The sequence below is a fragment of the Strongylocentrotus purpuratus genome, unplaced genomic scaffold (genome assembly GCF_000002235.5).
Source record: "Strongylocentrotus purpuratus isolate Spur 01 unplaced genomic scaffold, Spur_5.0 spur5_scaffold_4, whole genome shotgun sequence".
Lineage (NCBI taxonomy): Eukaryota > Metazoa > Echinodermata > Echinoidea > Camarodonta > Strongylocentrotidae > Strongylocentrotus > Strongylocentrotus purpuratus.
The window spans coordinates 19,754,791-19,777,459 of NW_022145610.1; the positions used below are offsets into that span (position 1 = coordinate 19,754,791).

General features: G+C 39.2%; 3 protein-coding genes across 3 annotated transcripts in view; 2 read left to right on the plus strand and 1 right to left on the minus strand.

The window, feature by feature from the left end:
- Positions 1 to 355: 355 nt before the first annotated feature.
- The window catches only part of LOC414744 (receptor for egg jelly 4), a 53,560-nt gene continuing 31,246 nt past the window's right edge, over positions 356 to 22,669 (minus strand). Inside the window, exons 15-23 of the mRNA XM_030997532.1 lie at positions 19,776 to 20,030; positions 10,737 to 11,363; positions 9,295 to 9,525; positions 8,046 to 8,329; positions 5,832 to 6,966; positions 5,132 to 5,528; positions 4,507 to 4,772; positions 2,727 to 2,868; positions 356 to 2,012 (exon numbers count right to left, since the gene is read on the minus strand). Coding sequence (XP_030853392.1) covers positions 727 to 2,012; positions 2,727 to 2,868; positions 4,507 to 4,772; positions 5,132 to 5,528; positions 5,832 to 6,966; positions 8,046 to 8,329; positions 9,295 to 9,525; positions 10,737 to 11,363; positions 19,776 to 20,030 — 4,623 coding nt within the window. The 3' untranslated portion in view covers positions 356 to 726. The remainder of the gene's footprint in view (positions 2,013 to 2,726; positions 2,869 to 4,506; positions 4,773 to 5,131; positions 5,529 to 5,831; positions 6,967 to 8,045; positions 8,330 to 9,294; positions 9,526 to 10,736; positions 11,364 to 19,775; positions 20,031 to 22,669) is intronic.
- Positions 13,088 to 17,854, plus strand: LOC115929156. Its single transcript, XM_030997531.1, has 2 exons — positions 13,088 to 14,924; positions 17,767 to 17,854. The coding sequence occupies exon 1, from the start codon at positions 13,140 to 13,142 to the stop codon at positions 14,919 to 14,921; it is 1,782 nt and encodes a 593-aa protein (XP_030853391.1). The 5' UTR covers positions 13,088 to 13,139; the 3' UTR covers positions 14,922 to 14,924; positions 17,767 to 17,854.
- LOC105437536 (E3 ubiquitin-protein ligase TRIM71) lies at positions 16,245 to 19,846 on the plus strand. The gene is made up of 2 exons (XM_011664230.2): positions 16,245 to 18,171; positions 19,769 to 19,846. Exon 1 carries the CDS (start codon positions 16,326 to 16,328, stop codon positions 18,162 to 18,164), a length of 1,839 nt encoding a protein of 612 aa, XP_011662532.2. The 5' UTR covers positions 16,245 to 16,325; the 3' UTR covers positions 18,165 to 18,171; positions 19,769 to 19,846.

Consider the following 22,669-nt stretch of genomic DNA (forward strand, 5'->3'; position numbering starts at 1 on the left):
ACGGACGGACAACCCGAAAACATGATGCCTCCGGCACCACCTTCGGTGGCGGAGGCATAAAAAAGCTTCATTGTAATTGTAGTTGCTTTATTTCAAACGATTTCAAAAAACATTGTTCTTGCATCTAAAACATTTTTCGAGAAATATTTATGCAGAATAAAAGAGATTTTTTTTATATGAACAAATATACAGTGTTTCTTAGTCGAGTATTTGATTGTCTTTAGCTTAAATTGTAATCACAATGTAGTCCAAATTTTAAAAATTTCACTGTACATAATTTCTTCAGATCGGGCTATAAAGTGAAAAAAAGACATGTAGAAGACTTTTTGACAGAGATTTCGAATACGACAATTATTTTTCTTAGAAATCATCAATAATTCTGAAATCTAGCTTTAAAAATGACAACTAAGACCAATGCGTCATCGAGCCACGTGACCTTATTTCCCCGTTTTGTTAGGGTTGGAGCTTTATAGCAAGCGTGAGATCTGTGAAAAATGATGGTTATTATCATTTTTTGCTCCTTTATCCTTCTTCTTTTGATTTAATGTACATAACATTTAAAACTGTGTCAAAAAGTATGAATATCTAAACAAGCTTTACAGTATTATCAATAGAATGCAATAGCATTTTGCCATGAGCATGCATAGTGGAGTGCTGTGACTCATTTCCACTCAATATATTTCAGTTTTATTGAATTATAAATAGTTTTTTCAAGACCTGCAGAACTTATTCCAAAGTTAATTCACCTCGGTAATGTTTGAATACTGGCGCAGATTTCATAGTTTCGTCTTTCCTTGATACTTTTCTGATTGAACAGACAGAGAATAACCAGTCCACAATGGCGCTCAGCACATCCTTGTGGTCCTCATTGGGAAGAATATGCCTTGCATCTCGGAATGCATAAAGAATGAGGAGAATGTAGAAATTGAAGAGGAGGAAGAATAGAGCAATTGTCATGAAGATAAAGTAAAGTGGGCCCAGTGTTGCATAGATTTCACTAACATCCATGAATTCCTCATAGCCCCCCTCTAGGAAGAGGAAGATGGTCTGGAAGGAGAAGGCCACATCCTTGAAATCCATGACGTCTGAGCCAAATGTCACACAGAACAGAAGAGCAAAGGCAAATAGGAAGATTAACACCATGAGAGTGAAGATAAAGAACTCGCTGGTTATGTTGGAGAATGTGTGATGGATCGTTTGGATGCTGCTGTTGAAACGCAGGATCTTGGCGCAACGGAGTGTGTTGATGAACACTAGGAATCCTGTAACAGCCATGAAGGTTTGATCCATGATCACAGGATAGAAGAAGGAAATGAACTTAGAAGGATTCTGGGTGTAGTCCTTCATGGCTTTGTGCAGAGAGGTCGCCCATAGGCTGTAGAATACAGCGGATAGGATGGACAAAATTATGGTCAGAATGTTCAGGATATTCCAGAATTGGAAATATGCCCTCTTCTTGCGTCTCAGTTTCTTGACTTCCAAGTGGATAAGGCCAAGGATCACCAAGAGGTAGACACTCTGGAGGGCCAGGTTGATTTTATCCACAACGGTTTCCAAGCTGAAGATCTTGAAAGCATGGAACTCTCCTGTCGAGACAAGATTCCCCATTGTGGTAGCCTCAAACAAGACAGTGCAAACACACATCAATCCAGCATCTGCACTGAAGACTGTCCATTCTATATACAGAGCCCTTGTCAGTTCGTCCAACCACTTCCGATTCTCAAGTTCTTGGAGTACGCGGAGGGTGCTGCGGGCAGTCGAGCTTAAGACCTGGATGTAGCCACCTTGTGTGTACAATGTAACTGTACCCATGTGATAGCTCCCGTGGGATGATCTTGACGGTGTGAACTTCCAAGGGCCATAGGAATCTGTAATTGCTTTAGATTCTGTATCATCTTCAAGGAGTTCTGACCATGACTTGTTGTAAGTCTGCTGGTTGGTATGACTTTGAGATCTTAAGATTCCAGTGCAGTTCACAATGTGTTGTGTAGGCTTGGGTGGAGTACAGGCATCTACATGAGGAAATAAATAAGTATGCTGGTTTTACTAACATATTGATGTAAGGAAACGATGGGAAAATTCCAAGGAAACCGAACATACAGCAAAATCATTACATGCAATGAGATATTTCCGCTGTGGACAACAAAAGTATTATTTCACATGCTACTCGTGTATGTCTGCATGTATGTATGCAAAACTCTATTCTATCAAAGCCAATGTGTGACTTGGTGCATGTAAGAATTAGGCCTAACAAAATATGATGTTGTATTGCCCTTTAGGTCCCAAAAGTGGGTCGGTCGGTCGGAAATGTTTTTTTTTTTTTAATGTTTTTTTTTTTTTACTCCCTCTTTGGTGTGAGTGTGTGTGTGTGTAATTAATTTTTTACAGACGTGTATCAATCGGATATGATTATTTACGTCTGGGGATCGACTTTTGACGTCACCATCTGAAAGACGCGACTCATTTTCAAACCTGCGTCCTCGGCTGAATCAGTTTGTGACTTCCATTATAAGCTGGATTACAGGCACAGGCCACAACGCCCTGTTATTTCTCAGTTTTGAATGCTTTAATACATTTTTTTCCCCCCAAAACGGTAAAAAAAAACGGTAAAAAAAAACTTTAAAAAAAACGCTGACCGTAGATTTCAAGATTTTGGGATCGGTCGCAAAGAGCAATACAACATCTTTTTTTTTTAAAGGCCTTATGCTGAACCTCTTTATTCTCACCAGGGATGATCCGGACCTGTCTCAGTCTAGCTCGCCCTACTCTGTAGGTGCTTTCATCTCCTAGGAATCCCCTGTTTTCTCCATACAGCTCTGGTACAAACGATTCCTCCAAGTACCCATACACATCATTGATGGAGGAAACCTGATACAAAAAGATTCATTCATGAATAGGAATTTATCATTTTACAGTTAAACACTGTCACACAACAAGGTCAATCAGAGAAAGCTTTAAAAGATACCGCCCACCTTCTCATGACTGTTTCATAGTAATGCTTCAATACAGAACTCATTTTACACACCTAATTCATAGATATCTTTACAAAGAAGAGGAAATTCCATCAGCTGTTTTGTTAGACGTAGGAGTATCAGTATCTGCAAATACATGTAGGTGTAGTAAAATGGTAATCACCATTTAGAGTAAAATCTAAATTTGAAAATACAGATAACCTCGCGTAAGTCGACTAAGCCAATTTTCGACTTGTACGTAATTCTTAGAAATTTGGCTTACCCATAGGCCTATCTAATACATAGTCTTATATGAATGCACTTTGTTTGGTAAAATCCATGCTAACAAAGTGTGCATGTTATGTGTACATTGCCAGTAAAAGTGCATACAGCAGTGATATTGCTAAAGCAAGAATCCAAGATAAATGAAGAAATCTAGCAGCATGAGGACCAAGAAGACGTTGACTGGAACCCCTACTTAACCAGACCATCTCGCCAACTTAGACGCACACACCTATCATCCTTCCAGAGACCAACACAACAATTTACTCAAATAGCTTTTTCCCATGGACTGTTAAATATTGGAACGACCTGCCTCATGACATCCTAGACGCCCCAAACATAGACATTTTTAAGAAAAGGCTCTGCGATTTTTTCACAAACACCAATCGGAAATAACTCCACCAGGTCAACCCCCAGGTCAGCCCTCTGACGTGGTGCGGGATCCCGCTTTGTCGGAGTAAAATCCAGAACCAGAACCAGAAGAAAAGAGAGTGAGAAAGAGAGAGCTACATGCTACATGTACGCTGTCGCTCATATAGATGGAATATTTTTTTTTACCTCAATTTATGGAATTATTTTGACAATGATTTATTCCTAAATAGATCTAGATAATACTATACTTTCTCAGATTTTCAATAATTTATTGAATTTTACCCCGTTCCTTAACATAACAAAATCCTCTGTACGACCATGCATTATGGCTCAAGGCATGGGCACACAGAAGATTTTTTTTCAGTTGGGGACCGGGGGGGGGGGGGGGGGAATTCAATGAATTATGCTTTAGCTTAATGCTGTAGCAGTCACGCAAAACAAACACTGGCAAATTATTATTCAATAAAATCTGAGAAAGTATAGTATTATCTAGATCTATTTAGGAATAAATCATTGTCAAAATAATTCCATAAATTGAGGTAAACAAAAATATTCCAACTATATGAGCGACAGTGTAGATGAAATGGGAAGGGGAGCAGAGAGAGCAAGAGAGAGGCGAATACGAGAGAGAGAAGAACGGAGGAGCGGGAGCCAGCAAGTCTGGAATACAGGGCCACCGAGGGCATATATTTTTTTATCAACATCGACTTGGGCAGTTATTTGACATATACGAGGTCGACTGTAGATTCAAACAATTTCACCTATGAAGGGACTCTAACCTTCAACCCCCGAAACCCAAGAATAACCCTTACACCACACTTTTGACGAAATAAAGCCTGAAGCAAATGTCTCATTACCCCCTAAGAAATCTTTCCAAGAGAGACTAACACAATTAACTCACATCTTCAAATCCTGCAGTGAAAGTATTAGCCACGGTTTGATGAAACAGGTAGTTGTTGGGATCCCTCTGGAAGTGGGCGACTTCTAGGGCTAGGACCACCAGAAGAATTTGTCCCAGGAGTTCTTTCAGCATCTTGCACATCTTCGCTTCAGCTTCCCGTCGTTCTCTGACTTGATTTACAGACTCGATAGTGGGTGGTTGGTAGTAGCGAGCAATGGTGTGCCGTTTACCTCTCCCTTTGGCATTTGCCGGAGTCATGAAGATACCTGTGTATAAATGTATTGAGCGCTTAAATTTTCATGCATGAATATACCATTAGTATAATTTATACATGAACAACTTGAAATTTGATACCTTAATTAGTTGGTTCCTATCGACTACCTACACTTTGATAGGCTACATCAGACACAAAATATTATTGATGGTTTATCAGAGAGCAAGCAGAGATTATTGATCGACATGTAGGACTATGTTGTGAATGTAAAAAGAATCTGACACTTATAGAGTTCCATAAAACTGGATTCTTTGTTGTCGTGAATCCTGACAAAAACCAAAGTGGAGATGAGACAGAGCTTGAAACCAGTAAATTGCCTGAAATCTGGCACCCTCCCCCTGAAATACTTGCCTGTGGCTGGATCTGTAAAGAGGTCCACGCCAACATCATCATCCTCATGTTTCTTCCAGATAACGGCAGAGAATGCAGCCACCAGGATGACCTTGCCTGGCTGCAGGACAAAGATACTCTGGAACAATGAAACCATCATGCTGACCAGCCAGTCCATGGAGGTCTGGAGGCCATAGGTTAGACCATACAGGATGACCAGGTAGCCACATACCAGGTTGGTGACCACTACAAAGAACCAGCCAATGTAGACGAACCACCAGGGCAGGCATCCTTGACTTTCACCTTGGCAGCAACCGCTTTTATCTTGGTCTTCAGTTGCAGCATGACCTTCCTCCTCCTCTTGTAGATGTTGATACCAGCCATGTACCTTGAGAGTTTCTTCCAGTTTCCGCAGTGCCTAGCAGAGGATGTCAATCATAATACATTTACAGATGAATACCTTGAAGGAATAATTTTTCAAAAAAGATTTTCTCCTTACATTATACAATCTATTTGTCATTTTATATTTTCCCATGATATTAAATGGTGCAATGAAATTATATCACTATACAAACATCATTCATTTTTCAAAATTAGAATTTGCTGCAATGTTTTGCCTCATCTTCTGTCTACAGAGAAACCATGAAGCTGATATGGTGATACACTGCACTAATAAAATATACCCTATCTTTGATATTGTATGTGCCATTAAAATTCCTACCTTCTTCCGATCTTCCTCACTTTTGAAGTAGCCCTCCGGTGCATGGTAAATTTCTTCATGCATTGTGTTGATATGGTGATGAAGGTAGTCTTCATGTCGCATGAAGAACGGAGGCCTATTTTGCAGCTCTGTTGCTTCCGGACTCAAAGATTCAGGTTGGGAATCAGAAGATGAAAGAACCGAAGAGGATGCTGTTCTGTGTAAACGGTCATCTCCTCCTCCTGAGACCACATCATCATGTTCTGAACCTTTGTAGCATGGTCTTAAACAGCAACATGGTGGGATTTCCTCAGTTGTACTGACATGGATACTTCTTACAGACACATCTGCTGACTTAGAGCACTCATTAGATGCAGAGTCTATCCAAACGGACTGAGCAACAGGTTGAATCTGGCTCTCAATGTCATGTTCATTGTTCATTTTCTCTTGGGTTATTGTCTCAGGAGATTGTGCTTCTGATGGTATCTGCTCAGAGTGGTTTTGACTTCCATCTCCTGCATGGTGAGGCACATTTTCACCATCTGAAGCTTTTAAGGATGCCGTAGCTATCGACTTTGTGGACTGCTCACTTGTGGTTTTAGTTGTTCCTGATTTGTCATCTTCGCTCTCAGCTACAATCTCAACAGACTTGTCACCCTTTGAAGGATGCCTGCTTCTGACATTTCGAAAGATTTCCAATATTAGCAGATTCCCCGGTAACACCAAAAGTCCACTCTCGATGCCGACCAGGATGTCGAACCATGTCACACGGATAGTTCCCATCCCGATCTCCTGCGACATCTCTGGACCTTTGGAGTCGCCCACGTCCACATCCTCGGGAGTGATTCCAAAGAACATAATGCTTGCCAACATGGACATCATGAGAAGAGTGAAGCAGCAGGTGATGCGTTGCAGACGAGTGAAGTTGCTGTTGGGTGGCCTGGTGAAGATGGACACCCACAGGTGGTGGTCTTTCATGTCACGTAGGAGTCCAGTGATAAACAGGTGCTGGAACTGCTGTAGGTCCTCTGTGGTGGCCACTGGGAAGGTCTTGTCCACAGTGCACTCTCCTAGATCCACTGCTAGCCAGGTATGACAGAGGAAGTACCATAGCTGTTTGGTCTGCAGGTCGTGTACCAGGATGCGGTTCAGGTGCCTGTGTAATAAGAACCAAATTCATATCTTTTAAACTATTCTGAAGTGTACTTTTCAGTTCCATAATGCATGAAGGCACAATACATTATACATTGCCAGTCCACTGTCTACCTGTAAATGTTCCTAATGACCTATTTGTTATGCATATTATTTACAAACCGCACTATGAATGATATACAGTGCGTCCCAGAAAAAACGAAACCGAGAAGTATCAATGTTCTATCATAACTTAATCACAACTATAATTAATGAATGATACATATTTGGAAAGCTTAGAGTCTCCTCTTTTATGCGATGCTACTCAGATAATGCATATTTCACCCATGAGTGATTAAAAGCAATTTGAAGGCAGGAAACCAAAAAGACATTTGGCGGGCAGTATCTGAATTTCGAAGAAAAATTCACATTTCTAGAAAGTCAGGAAAAATGAGCAAGGAATGACAAAGTTCTGTTTGTTTAAAGTAGTGCTTGCATTTCCATAATTGTATTAAACAAATTTGTTTTCACTGGCTGCCTGCCGTATCAATAAATGAAATTAACAAAAGTCTTAACTCCGTATCGTTGACAATCAGCCGTAGACGAGAGTCTTCATGCATGGCTGATTGCCAAACGGAGTTAAGTCTTTTGTCAAATCTGCTTTTTGCTACGGCAGGCACCCAGTGAAAACGAATTCGTTTGTTAAAATTATGAAAATGTAAGTGCTACTTTAAACAAACAGAACTTTGTTATTCCTGGCTTATTTTTCTTGATTGAGGTATCATATGAAAGAGCAGAAAATGAACTTTCTAGAAATATGAATTTTTCTTTGAAATTCAGATACCGCCCGCCAAATTACTTTTTGGTTTCCTTCCTTCAAATTGCTTTTAATCACTCATGCGTGAAATATGCATCACGTGAGTAGCATCAACTGAAAGAGGAGACTCTAAGCTTTCCAAATATGTATCATTCATTAATTATGGTTGTGATTAAGTTATGATAAAACATCGATACTTCTCGGTTCCGTTTTTTCTGGGACGCACTGTATAACACTTTGAAGTTGATTCAGATAATTCCCTGGACATGGTTTACTTAGAGCCTCACCATTCGGGTTGCTTTCCAGAGTTATCATGCCACACTCTCACAGCCGTCAGTTCTTCCAGGGAACCATGTGTAGACAACACGAAGGAATCTACTCCTCCCCTCTGCAGAATCTTGCGCTTCCCCTCAGTAGTAAGGACATGGGGTTCACTGGACCCAGCAGCCCCATAGAGGGTGATGGTGGCAACAGCTGTGGTACCTGCCACACGGCGCAAACCGGTGAATATGGTCACATGGTAATTGTACTGAGCTTCTGGGTTGTTGTCACCCAAGAAGATCACCCGTGCCTGTTCAAAGAAATGGACAAGGGCGACTTTTAGAATTTTAAAGGTGAACATGAAAGGCTTGTGAAAAAATATAGACAAATAGAGGAACAAAGCTGAGACACCATAAAAACCTATTTTTAGAATTTCTCAATTTTGTCTTCATTTTCCTAAAGAGCATAAAAAATAACGTCCGAATGTTGAAAACCAATCGAATATGTTAAGTATTGGATGAGATATGACCATCCGAATAAATATATGTCCTATGGGAACTAAGTCTTATGGTGCTCTGGTTCCTAACGTTATGAACTCCACAAAAATTATACACAAAACAAATGGGAGAGTGTAATGAGAGGAATGATGCTCACAGAATTGTTTTGGGCTTGACCAACTGATATTAAAACATTAGTCAGGCAGCCTTGTCATGACCCCTTGATCTAGATATAACATCCACCATAGGCAAGTAAACATTCAATGAAAACATGGTCTCTGAAAAATCATTTGTGATTTTTTTTTCCTTTAAGGGTGTGGATGGGCAGTTTTGTTTTGTACATTGACATAGTTGTGTTGTTTCGAATTACCTCTTAAAGGGATCCGGTAACTTTGTCTTAGATCCTTTAGAAATAATCCTTGATTTAGCTCATGCTGCAATGATAATTATAAACCTTTAGGTCAGTCAGGAACTCCATGACTTTTACAAGCCGATCGCCTGTCTGATTATCAAGATATTTGTGATTGGAATTACAAATTTTGAAAACCGTTCGCCAAACGGTTTTCATAACACTACAGTCTATTGGGGAAAACGAGTATGGTAAAACCGGTCACTCAAAGATTTTAACTTTTTTGAGGCGCTTCTTGATCATTTTTTTAGGGCTTCAATATTACACCATATCACAGACAATGGTAACATATAGGACCGTGTATCTCAGATTTAACATCCCTTTAAAAGAATAATGACCCTATGCCTATGGTGTTATATTGTTACATACCTGTTCCTCAGCTCTTCTGTCGTGTCTGTTTGCCCAGACGGCAACCAAGACATACAGAGCAAAGACTGATCCCACTGTCATAGCAGTGATTGGATTCTCCAGTATCTTAGCAAAGAGAGATGCATCTTTGATGAAGTGCACAGTGTTGGGAAGAACCACAAAGCCAGCAGCAAAGTGAGAGAGATGGTTACACTGGCAGTGGGCAAGGATGCGGGATGTCAGAGGTCCAACCTATCGTTGCAGGAAAAGAGATGAAAGGCTTTCCTTTACAACTTGCTTTCCAGTGAGAAAATTGATCATTTAAAATATGTGAAAAACACAAATATGACTTTTCATACATTAGGATATTGATATTGTAAAATGGGATGAAAAAGAAAAAAGGGGAAAGTAGAAGAAAATAAAAACACTGGAAAATTGTTTTGATCTCTGAAAATAATGGTGACCCTTATGATATACAGTACTTTATTCAATAAAAACTAGATTGATCTTCGACTGCGTGCAGTTGAAAATGATGCCTCCGCCATAGAGCGATTCTAAAAACCAAAACAGAGGCAAATATATGCAATCCATTAGCATGTTCTCGCAATATAGTGATCACAAGCCTTTTTTCATATACATGTATGACCCTTTAATCTTTGTCCTCATGTCCGGAAAATCTAAATCAGTTCAATATACATACATGTCCTGAGTTTGACAATAATTAATCCATCCATCGGTTCTACTGATAATGCGGTCATAAGGTATTTTTGCATAGATAATGAACCCCATGACCTTTGACCTCATTACCCCCAAATCTAATCAGTTCATTGGCTCTGCCAGATACATACATGACCTAATTTTGGCAGGAATCCGTCCATCAGTTCTAATGATAATGTGATCACGAGCTATTCTTGCATATATAATCAGGGAATAATTTTCCTCAAATTTTTTGATTAGCAATTTCAGCCGATGGATAAATATTTCAAATGAAATTCTGTACATTTCTATGGAAGAAAACTGCTACACAAAAGATATTTTGTATAGCAGTCATGCAAAAATGCATAGCAAATTGCGATGCGATACCAGGAAAATTATTCCCTGATAATGAGCCCTGTGACCTCGAGTAATCAGACTATTGTCTCTGCACGATACATACATGACCTAAGTTTTGCAGGAATCCATCAATCGTTTCTTGAGATAACGCGATCACGAGAACGGGACGTTCTGACAGACAATCCCAAAACATTAATGCCTCCGGCTACTTCGTTGCAGGCATAAAAATATGTGGACAGTGATCAAAAGTATATGTTTTCTTTCTAGGCATCAAAACATGTTTGAGGTTGTTTTGTGTTCTTATATAGGTATATATTCACATGGCTTATTGATACAAAGAAGAAATATGCAAAATATATATTTTCACAATTCTAATAGTTTTGTCAACCTGCCATTAAGTTAAGACTCACTTTGCATCCAGTGGTGTCCCACATCTCCTCCTCTGTATTCCAGTAAACACACTGAGCTCCATAGGCATACAAAGCAATATCCGATTTATTAACCATCCCCCAGCCACTGAGAACAAGACCATGGTCACCATTCACCCCTATCTCACTAAATGGAATAATCCACAGGTAAGGGTTTCCTGTCATATTGTGGGTGTCATTCAATGCCGATACAGGGGGGTCAGCTCCTGCCGGAAATGAGGTGTTCAAGATGTGGGTAGCATCCACTCCTGCAGAACTGTTCGTTCCAGTTTCATTGCGGGTGAGAAACAGGAATAGTTCTGGGAAGGGCTCGTACAATGAACGGTTGTACACGACAACCTCAACCACTACATATGCCATCTGTGATATGACGTTGAAATAGTAATTGATCTCTCCACTCTGTGATTCCTTGGCCGCTTGGAGTTGCTGAACCTTAGTATCCTCATTATCTATGAAGATGTCAATGTCTTTGGGTAGGTTCACAGGGGTCAGCTTGGTGTGTTGATTCCCGTCGCTTAGCTCCAGTTCAAGACTGCTCACCTGACTTGTGATGTCGTCTTCTCCACCCATTGAAGCCCAAGCGAATGGATTGTGATTGTATTCATGAATCTGGACAGACAGATAAAAGTGAACAAAAGTGAATATCAAGCAACTCTTCAGCGGCTGTGGTCTACCGATGGTACAAACATGGGGAATGGAACTCGACTCTTGTCACAGTACGTATATCATATACTCCAACAATACTGCAGTCCAAGGTTTCATTGCATGGTGACAACAGATTTATTGAATTGAACTGAATGAAATGACTGATTGAATTTCATTTCCACATCTCCATATCAAAAACATTTATAAAGATATACAAAACATGTGGTACAAGCAAATGTACAAAGAAGAAAAGACTAATGTAAATGTAGTGGGATCATAACAAGTTTGGTACAACTTGTAATTTTGTAAACATGATCCCATTAAAAAACATGAAAACAAAATATACATCATAAGCACATAATAAAATAAAATTCAATAGTGAAAACAATTGAGTAAAGAAAATTGTAAATTAAAAAACATATTCAAACTTTTGTTAATATAGATTTTCATATCCAAAACATATAGCAATAAAATAAGCTTTAAACTTAACGTTTGAAAGAGTTTAAAGAAATGGTGATGTTTACAGATCTATGTAAGTTTCCCAGATACTATTACTTTCACTCCTTTCTCTGCGTAAGTTCAAAAAAGTCGAGTAACTTTCATCCTGAAGCCTATTAACTTGAAGCGCATGTATACCACCTAATGGACAGAATATATATATATGTAAGAATCTAGAGCCAATAACTTTTAATACATTTATTAATAGTAGATCCTTTACACAAAAGAAAGTTCAAACTTAGCAGATAATCACAGTGCATGAAGATATTTTTACTTCTTTTTTGCCACAATGATTGCAAAAATTACTTCAAAGAAAATTTCTCATTTTTTAAACGGACTAACATCTTTGTTAAATGTTTCGATATAAGTAATTTTTTCCCCCTATAGGAATAACTGAATGGATGTACCTGTTTGTACATAAAGACAATGCAAGAAGTCTTAGCTACTAAACTTCAAATAAAGAAAGTATTAAATATCAATATTCTTGGATGGGTTTAGCTACTAAGGCATGGGAGGGGCCAAAGTGTACATGACACATGCCCCTCCCCTCCTTTTTCTATATCTGCTGACATTTGCTTCATAAAATGAAGTGGGGATTCCCCATCACAGACTGGTAACATATATTCATGTATAATGTACATACAAATGCATGTATACATCACACATACTATATGTGTATGCTGTGTTATATGGCATGATTCTAAGGCTTTCTACTTTCTTATTAAAATGAAGTGGGGATTCCCCAATGACGATCACAGACTGGTACCATATATTCATGTATAATCTACATACAAATATACTCATATACATCACACATACTATATGTGTATGCTGTGTTATACGGCATGTTTCTAAGGCTTTCTACTTTCTTCATAAAATGAAGTGGGGATTCCCCAATGACGATCACAGACTGGTAACATATATTCATGTATTATCTACATACAAATATACACATGTACATCACACATAATGTACTATATGTGTATGTTGTGTTATATGGCATGTTTCTATTGAAGGCTTTCTGCTTTTGTATTTGTGGGAAAGTCGTACAATTGTAAATGATGTACTGATACATTAAAACTGGCATACTGTACTGTATTACTGAGGTAATGAAAACATTTACACAAATGTAGGTACTTTCTATAGTTTTCTAGGAAAAAGAAGTACTACTTTAATAAAACAATGGCTCAGCATAGCACAGGAGGTAATCTTGCAAACTTACTCCCAGAGTGTCCAATATGCATGGGCATAATGCGTGGCGCCAGATTGCTGAACTGTGGGCATACCTACTGTCAAGATTGCCTGGAAAAAGAATTGCTCAGGAGCCCTGCACCACACAGATTGCTGGCATGTTTTGAATGCCGCACAGAGATGGCTCTAGGAGAGGACGGTGTGAATGGTCTCAAAAGGAATTTCAGCCTTCAGACTATCATTGACAAGTATGACAACATGACGCTTTCTCAGAAAGAAGAGACTTCAAGACAAGAGGCAACTGAGCCAACTCCTACAGAAGAGAAGTACACAGTCAAATGTGAAAGACATACAAATGAGGTAGCATATTTCATCTGTGAAACATGTCAGGGTACACTGATCTGCAGGGTATGTACTGAAGGAGATCATTTTAAGCACCACTTTGTCAGCGTCAAAGGCAAAAGTGACAATCTTAAGGCTTCACTGATGGAAGTCATCGAACAACACCAGAAGCTGACAGCACAGGTGATTGGGAGAGACCAGAGCCGAGCTGTAGATTCAATCGCCTGCAACATTCAGCGTCTCGAAAATGAAGTGAAACAAACCGCAGCAAAGAAGATCCTTGCCCTTCAGAAAGAAAAAGACAAACTGATTCGTCTCGTACAACATATTGGACAAGTAATGGAAGAAAGGACAAACAACATGTACTACAATGAGAAGCCCATTGATAGTATTGTTGAAATGGTGGTTCGTGACAATGAGTACGATATCACAGCAGGCTACCTTGAAGCAATGGGGCATCTGAAGATGTCACTAGCTGAAATGAAAGAAAAGACGAGTTCCAGCATCATGCCTGACGTAGCAAAATGTCTGTCATTCAAAGAGGAGGGTAGCAGATCTACAGATACAAAACTGTGTGATTTAGTGCTGTCCAATACATGTTGGAAACCTGCAACAACATACGTTGACATTAATGCCATGGGAAACATATTAGCCTTCTCCTGTGGTCCCCTGGGGAACTGGTACGTACTGTGTTCATCAGGGAGTAGCGGACAAGCAAGAGGAGAAGAGAAGAGCGTTTGCTTAAGGCAGTTGTCAAGTGATGGACAATGTAAGAGGATAACAACCTTAAACCTGAAAGCAAAACCGTTGGACATTGTCTTCACAAAATCAGGACAATTGTGCATCTTGGGTCTCTGCAACAATGTATTGTGCCTGGCCACTGTCCAACGCCTTTCAAAGACATCAACTGGGATGAAACCACTTCAGGTAAAGGACTTGGTAAATGAGACTCTGAAGGTCACTGCCAATCATCAAGACCAAGTTTGTGTACCTGATAAGAATGGATGTGGCATCTGGAAAATCAATGTGAACAACGGGACTGGTCAAAAGTTCAGCATGGATGACTTCCCTCAACCTGTGAATGCTGCTAGCTGTGGAACAAGCATCTACTGCATCACTGCAGAGAAGCAGATCATCCAGAGGCAGGAATTTCCTAGTAGCGTTCCAACTGTATGTGAACACGACATCAAATCTGGTGAGCCTGTACAACTGTTGGTTGATCCAAAGACCTGCACACTCTTGGTCGTCCACCAAAGTGTTAATACAGACGACTCAAACTTTGAGCTAAACATTCATCAACTTGGACGCTCCAAACCCGTCGTTAAAGCTCTCAATGTGAACTGGGTTCCCTCGGTTATGAAGGTGGATATCAATCAGAAAGGTAATCTTACCATACTACTAGCAAAGGAACAGAGTGGCATGATCGTCGAGTATCAACGTGAAAATCTGCCATCACTTCATGACATTCCAGGCCTCCTTCCTCAAGAATAATTGGTAAGGTTATATATTAATTGCATCATGTATATATAAGACCATATATAGCAAATTAATGTACAAATTTTTTCAAAATCTGATGAAATTTTGTAAACAATTTTATCTAATTCAAATTGAACCGACTTTAATACATGTCATATGTTATGATAAGAGGAATCAATAATCTATCCAAAGAAATGCTCCATTTTCAGATATTTAATAGAGGATTTGAGCTGCCATGCAGTCCACATAATCAAACAATTCAGCTTTTAATTTGTAATCTGCTCATCAGAAGGAATTTTACAGCACAAACAGCAAAAACACTAATGATTTGATTTTCTGTTCAAAATTCTGTCTAGCTTTCCAAAACAATGTGGACTACATTTGCTCAATTGTGATTTGTAATATTTGTTTTTTTTAACTATTTAAATAAAAAAAACTCATAGCTGATATGAAGCACATGTACGAATTAATATTGCTGACAGTATGGAAATCCGCATAAGGTAAGCACCTCAGCTCCGCAAATAACCCAATGCTAAACTGTATCAAAAAATACACTTCAATATATTTTTGAAAATGTAAAACAGAACTTTTCAGACAATATCATGTCTAATTCATGGACATCAGCAGCGCAATCATATCAGAAGCAATATCAATGTTGTGTATGTTGTTATAGGCAAGTTTAAGATATTTGAACATTGAAATTGGTATTGAACATGAATCAAAATTAAAAAAAAAAATGATTTTATATATTACGTTTGATCCAAGGTAGTATATTCAATCGTGTATACAACAATATGTATTGTAATAAATAATGTGTTAGAAAATAGGCATTGGATTTGCCCCCCCCCCCTCCCTCCATCCCTTTAAAAAAAAAATTCTTGAAGAAGTTAACCAGCAATCTGACAATTAATCTTCAAGTTTTGAAAATTCATGTTTGTTTCTTATTTTATATCTGCATGTAAAACATTTATTATGAATTCTTTATTATTATTACTATACTTTAATTCATTTCAAGTCCATTTTTCCTACATACACCTGTACATCTATGCATGCAAGAGATACATGACTATCAATTTGTATAATGAACAAGTAGTTGTGTATTATGATTTGAGGAGTTTGAATCACCAACCATCATTTACAATATACATGCGCGTGGGATTTCCCACTGGAGAGTGGTGCATCTGCACATCTCTTGGTACATTCTCAGGCTGTACACACTACATCAGCACCTCATTAATATGAGATGTGGTTGGCTACCATGCAGATCAATATTCATGGGGAATTCCACATACAGGTCATCACCCTATGTAATGTATTCTTTACAGTAGTGTGGGCCCGTCACATACATATATTATTAAATCATATTGGAAAGGAATATCTCTGCACATTTTGTGAGTGAAAAGGACAATTTTATATTGCATGATGTCACAAACAGCAGGAGAAATTGCACTGCTTCTTCCAGAGTGTTCAATATGCATGGAAATTATTCAGGATGCCAGACTTTTGTCCTGTGGCCACACCTTCTGTGGGAAATGCCTACAAGGCCATGCTAATCAAAGCCCTATCCCAGGAAATGTTATTGAGTGTCCAGAATGCAGAAGGCAAATAGTACTGCCCAAGGATGGGGTGAGTGGATTGCCACGGAATTACAGCTTGCAGGCTACTATAGACCGACTGCAAGGTATGAGCCTTGCACAGGGGGCTGCGCCGGTCATGGCGGCTGCAGAAGAACAGAAGAAACCTCTTCCTGCGGCAAGAAAATATACGGCCAAGTGTAAGAAGCATTCCACTGAGGTGACAAACTTCTGCTGTGAGACCTGCAATGGTGCGCTCATATGCAGGGATTGCACAGTGGTTGACCACAGAGGGCATCTCTTTGTCAATATCAAAGACAAAAGTGATCAGTTAAAGGCCTCTTTAACCACTCTCATCGGACAGCACCAGAAAATGACAGAGTCTGTACTTGCTGTAAACCAGAAAGCAGCCGTGTCCACCATAAGATCACACATTTGGCACCTGCAGAGTGAGGCACAGGGTGCTTCAGATAGGATGATACAGGAGATTGAGACTCAGCAAGAACAGTTCAAAAGCCAGGTACAGCAGCTTGGATGCAAACTGGAAGAGAAAGTAGACTTGATGTACTACAATCAGAGGCCCATTGATGACATCGTGGGAATGATAGGCAGAGGCAACGAGTATGAAATCACTGAGAAGTTTGCAAAGGCCCAAGAATGTCTGCAGGTTTCACTCTCTGAAATGCAAGATAAGATGGATGCCAAGCTGATGCCAAGTGTCGCCAGAAGTCTTTCTCTTAAGATTAATAAAAACATGAGAATGAACGGAAAATCTGAGATGTTTGAGGTAATTCTGACAAGTTTAAGTTGGAAACTGGCATCAAAAGTAATTGTCAATACTGCAGGATGCCAGAATACAACTGTGACTTCCTTCACCTGTGTGCCAAACGGAAATTGGTATGTTCTCTACACCAGTAAGCAGCACCAGAATGCTGTTGTAGTTAAGGAACTCTCAAAAGTCGGAAGTGAAAGGTTACTAAGCTTGCAAATTGAAGGCAAACCAGTGGACATCAAGAGTACAGAAGACTCAAGCTTGGTCATACCTAGTATCCAGAGTGGAACATGGTGTCTGAACTTGTACGACACTACAGGACGGGCAACACTGTGCAAAGAGCTTCCCATCAAAAGAGGAAGAAGTGCTGTTGATCTCTACGTCCATATGGATTCTGAACACCAACTTTGGATTCCAGAAACAAATGGACACACAATTTGGATGTTCAATCCATCAGATAGATTTGTCGAACATACATTCAGCGTGAATGGATTTTTTCATCCCATCAATGTAGCTCTCTCCGGATCACACCTCTACTACATCACATCGAAGAAGAAGGTGATGAAAAGGCCGACAATACAAGATGGCATCCCAGAACCCTGCAAGATCGATACAAAACTTGGTGACCCCGCTCAACTTCTGGTAGATCCAATCACCTGTGAAGTCTTGATAGTCTACCATCGACTCTCTGAACCAGGTCGTTTTGAGCTTAGTATCCACCAACTTGAAAGCTCCAAGCCCCTGGTAGACCCCATCTTGTTGGACTGGGTACCGTCTGCTAAGAAGGTGGAAATCAGTCGCAAGGGGAACCTTGCCATCTTGCTGGCCACAGGACAAGGCGGCATTATCCTAGACTATGATCGTGAACATCTGCCAGCCCTATCTGATATCCTGAGCAACACGCCACAGTAGCTATCGAGTAAGCTGGTCAAATACCTGATCTTGTCTTTTTCTTTATCTGTTCCCAAAGAGGTTTTCTTGCATTTGAATTTCATATGACTTACATGTGCTTGTAAGACATTGGAATGATTGCTGTACATTTCTACGCAATTTAACATTAGTCTTATTCACCTTCAAACATTGTGCATCGCATACAAGTAATCATCATGTCATTTGGATCTCAGATAGTATACAAATATACACTGTCTTGAGAGGTTCTGTTTAAAACTATGCGCACGAGGTGACTATATAGTACAATTTGCTTCGGAGCAAATAGTATACAAATGTTGACTGCTTTGAGGGGCACGGTGAAAACTATGGTCTGAGGTGAGCTCACAACCGTGCTATTCTCCGGGATGGCAGTCGAGGGGCATAGCGCAGTTGTGAGATCACCGAGGGCCATGGTTTTTAACCGTGACGCGAAAAAAGAAGCAGTCAACATTTGTTTTATATACCACATCCTTCTTGAGCTCAGAAATAAATTCAAAGACAGATGAAATACAGCACCGTAACATAATTCTCATCGATTGCTCTTTCGAAATTTTGTTCGGTGTACATGTATGATATGGTGCTGGCCGCACCCAAGCGTATCAAATTGCCGTAGCTACGCGCGCGCGTACAAAGACATAATTCTATGCCCGGTCAATATTTTTCACTATACCGCCCATAGTCCATAGTGAATTTCATGCCCGCAAATTTGACCAGAGGCCTAGAATCTAGACATGCGGTATATAATACTATTTGAGTCACAGAGACCTATAGTTTAAACCAGTACCTCGAAAACAAGGCATGGTATATTTGTTTATATATCATGCATCAAAGAAAATAAGAAGAAAAAAAATGGAAGACAAAAAAATTGTTGAACTTTAAACAATTTAAAATTTAAACTACTGGTAGATGGATGTTCGACTTAACGCAGTCAAAAATGATGCATCCACCATCAACCAAACAATCTGATATCCATCAAACCAAAACAGAAGCAATTAAAAAAATCCAAGTTTGATTGTAATCCATTTACAGGTTCTTAAAATAACGTAAATACAAGCTATTTTTCTACATGACCGTTGGAACTTTGACCCTGTGTCCCCAAAATCTAATCAGCTTATTGGCTCTGCAAGATACATACATGACCCAAGTCTGATAGTGATCCATCAATCAGTTCTTGAGATAATGCGATCATGAGAGCGGGACGTAGGGATGGACAACCAGAAAACATAATTCAGGACTTTAAAGCACCTATTTCATAATTATCAATATTGCCATTTGTCTTGCTTATCTTTCACTGAATCATTCAATGGCCTACTTTTGAAATCAGTCAGGGCATTTTCAAATCATATAATAAATTAGTCTATCAGTAACTGGTCTACTTTTGATATCAGTTAGTGAGAGCCTTACAAAATCATATAATAATGAATTCAGGCCCTCGCAATTTATTTTCAGGCCATAGTTGAGGTTTTTTTGTGTACACAATAGCTCATTCTGGGTGATTTTCAGGACCTCTGATCGATTCTAACTGGCATCCCTGAGTCTATCAATAACCAATTTTGTCTTTTTTTCTGTTATTTCTATCATTAAAGCACTCACATGGCTGTCTACGATGTCATCAAAGCTGGATTCTGTTCCGCCGTCCAGTACATTGCTTGGAAGCTGGAAGGAAGTAGCTCCTGCCTTGCTGTCGCTGACCTTAGATGCTACCTCCCACCGCTCTTGCCTCTGGAGGATCAGGGATACAGCCTCTGTTCTGATCACTGTGCTCTCTTCGCCAGGGACCTTGTTCTGCAAGACAGCTGTCTGTAACTCTTCCAGGGCTTGCAGGGTAGCCATGCTGACATTTCTTGTCTGCGGATGAAACAGTGGACAGCTAGCTAGAGACGATCGAGTCTTAAGATAAGTACAATCAAACCTGTCTATTATTGGCCGCCCAAGGGGAAAAACAAAAAGTGGCCTCTGTAGACAGGTTATTCAACATGTTTCCTCCTAGAGGGAGGCAATACAGGTGACCACTATAAACAGGTGGCCTTCATATAGAGGTGGCCACTGTGAGAGGTTATTCAACACGTTTCCTCCTAGAGGGAGGCAATACAGGTGACCAATATATACACTGGTGGCCTTTATATAGAGGTGGCTACTGTGAGAGGTTAAACTGTAAAGTACCAGTTTCTATCCAGAACGTTCACAGAATAGAACCTGCTCCCCACTGAATCACATATATCACATATATGTTCCAACTGAGACCATATTTCTTAATTAATCTCTTAAGAATTATAAAGTAGTTTGATACATTAAAAAGACTCATTTTCATTTTGAATGTATACTACTCTCTTGAAAATATTATATTTTCTAAATTAATCAGTAACAACATGCTTGGATAGAGTAGTGTTGTTATATGAACAGCATAAGAAAAATTAACACAAAATTCAAATAAAAAACTGTTTTTTTTAATTAATAAAATCTGATATGATGGGTAAATAATGAGAAGGAAAGTTATTCAGATTTATCTGATTCAAACAAGCAGTCCTGACCCATGGGCAAAACACGTTGTTGCTCCAATTAATATTATTTTTGAAATTATTACTAAGTGGAAGTGTGGAAAAATGTGTGAAAAATACCAATCCATCTTTTAATTCCTTCTACATACCAAAGGTTAGTACGTGATACAACAGTTAGTAGTTAATACAGTACATTCATGTGATTTTTCCTTGTGAACTCATTATTACAACCAGAAGTACATATCTCTTTAACTGGAACTTGTGTGGTTGCATGTTAAAACTCTATTTTGATCTGATCTAATAACCCATGTATAAGACTATACCCAGCTGGAACTTGTATGTGTGTGTAATTAGGTTTTTTACAGATGTGTATCAATCAGATATTATTATTTACGTCTGGGGACCGACCTTTAAAGTGCGGGTTCATAGAAAATCTTAAATATGGCAAATAGCGTATTACTAGAAACTGTTAAGCTAACAGATGGCCATCATGCAAGTTTTAGGTCAACTACATATCGGGTGATTTATAAAAATACAAATAAAACAACCTCCATAGCATCTGGGATGTGCGAGAGATTCACCAGAAAAATAACGATGTTTTAATGCCGTCACAATATGAACCAACCCTGCGCAAGCAGACGACATCCCATAAAGAATGAACATAATTGCAATGCTTTTATTTCTCAAATTATAATGAGTTTAGTGTATATAAATGTGATGGAATTTTACACCATTCAAAAAGGGATATGACCCCCATTCTTATAACTAAATTCTTTTGTTTGTAAATAAACAGGATAGGGGTTAATGAACAATCAAAGAAACCACACTTTCAAATTAAAAAACCTCCGGAATGATAGCATGGACGTCATTTGTTCCCTCTTGAAACGCCGAACATGCTGCGGTGTATGACGCTGAAAATACAATGGCGTCTTATTTTGTTTACAAGCGACGGATTCCCTTTTTTTTTTTTATCCTTGCATTTTTCATCAAAATAATACCATGCACGGGGTTTAGAGTGAGGCAATACATTAAACATTTCGCCTGAGGGTGTTGAAGTAAGAGAAATAACTGAAGAAAAGTTGACAAAACAGGCACTGATATTGTGTGAGATGTCATGGGACATCGTCTGCTTGTGCACATCATGTTCAACATGTGACATGTGAGCCTTTTCAGGTGCTATGTCGGGGCTGCATCTAAGCGTTTTGTAAATGTTAATAATCATTACTTCAAATGTTTCCAAGCATTGGCTTTTGATAACCTTGGCCAATCAAAGTGTCACCTTTGCAATTATGACATTAAAGTTAGTTTTTTAAATCAATGAACCCTCTCTTTAACGTCACCATCGGAAAGATGTGATGAACCTGTGTCCTCGGCTGAATCAGTTTGTAACTTCCATTGTAGCTGGATTACAGGCACATGCCACAACGCCCTGTTACCCTTACTCTTCAACCATACCATCTTTTATATCCTGCATCAATAAATTTATTGTTTTTTGATTGGTTGTAGTAGTAGTGGTGGTTATTTTACCTGACTGCTAAGAAAGCATGTTTGTTAGTAAGCAACCAGAGGACCAACAGCTTTAGGTCCTCTCCGAGGGACCTGGTAATGAGGAATAATGCCTTACCAAAGGGAACTAGGGCATCGCCTTGGTTTCGAACCCGGGTCACCGGATTATGAGACCACTGCTCTACCGACTGAGCTATCGCACCTCCTCAAAATATTGAGTGCTCTTCACAGGACCAAAATTTTGTACATGAGTCTATTTCAATAATGCTAACATTTAATTCATCAGTATATGTATCTAACACAAGAAGTAGAGATAAATATCACCTGAGAAAAATTATGTATTATTCTCATTAAAAAATGTTTAACATCATGCTCCAGTTGTCTGGAATAATCTCCCAATTGAAAAACAATCAATCAATTCGTTAATCACATGTACAAGAAAATTGAAGAAATTTCTATGAACATCTGAATAAGTTTTAGTCA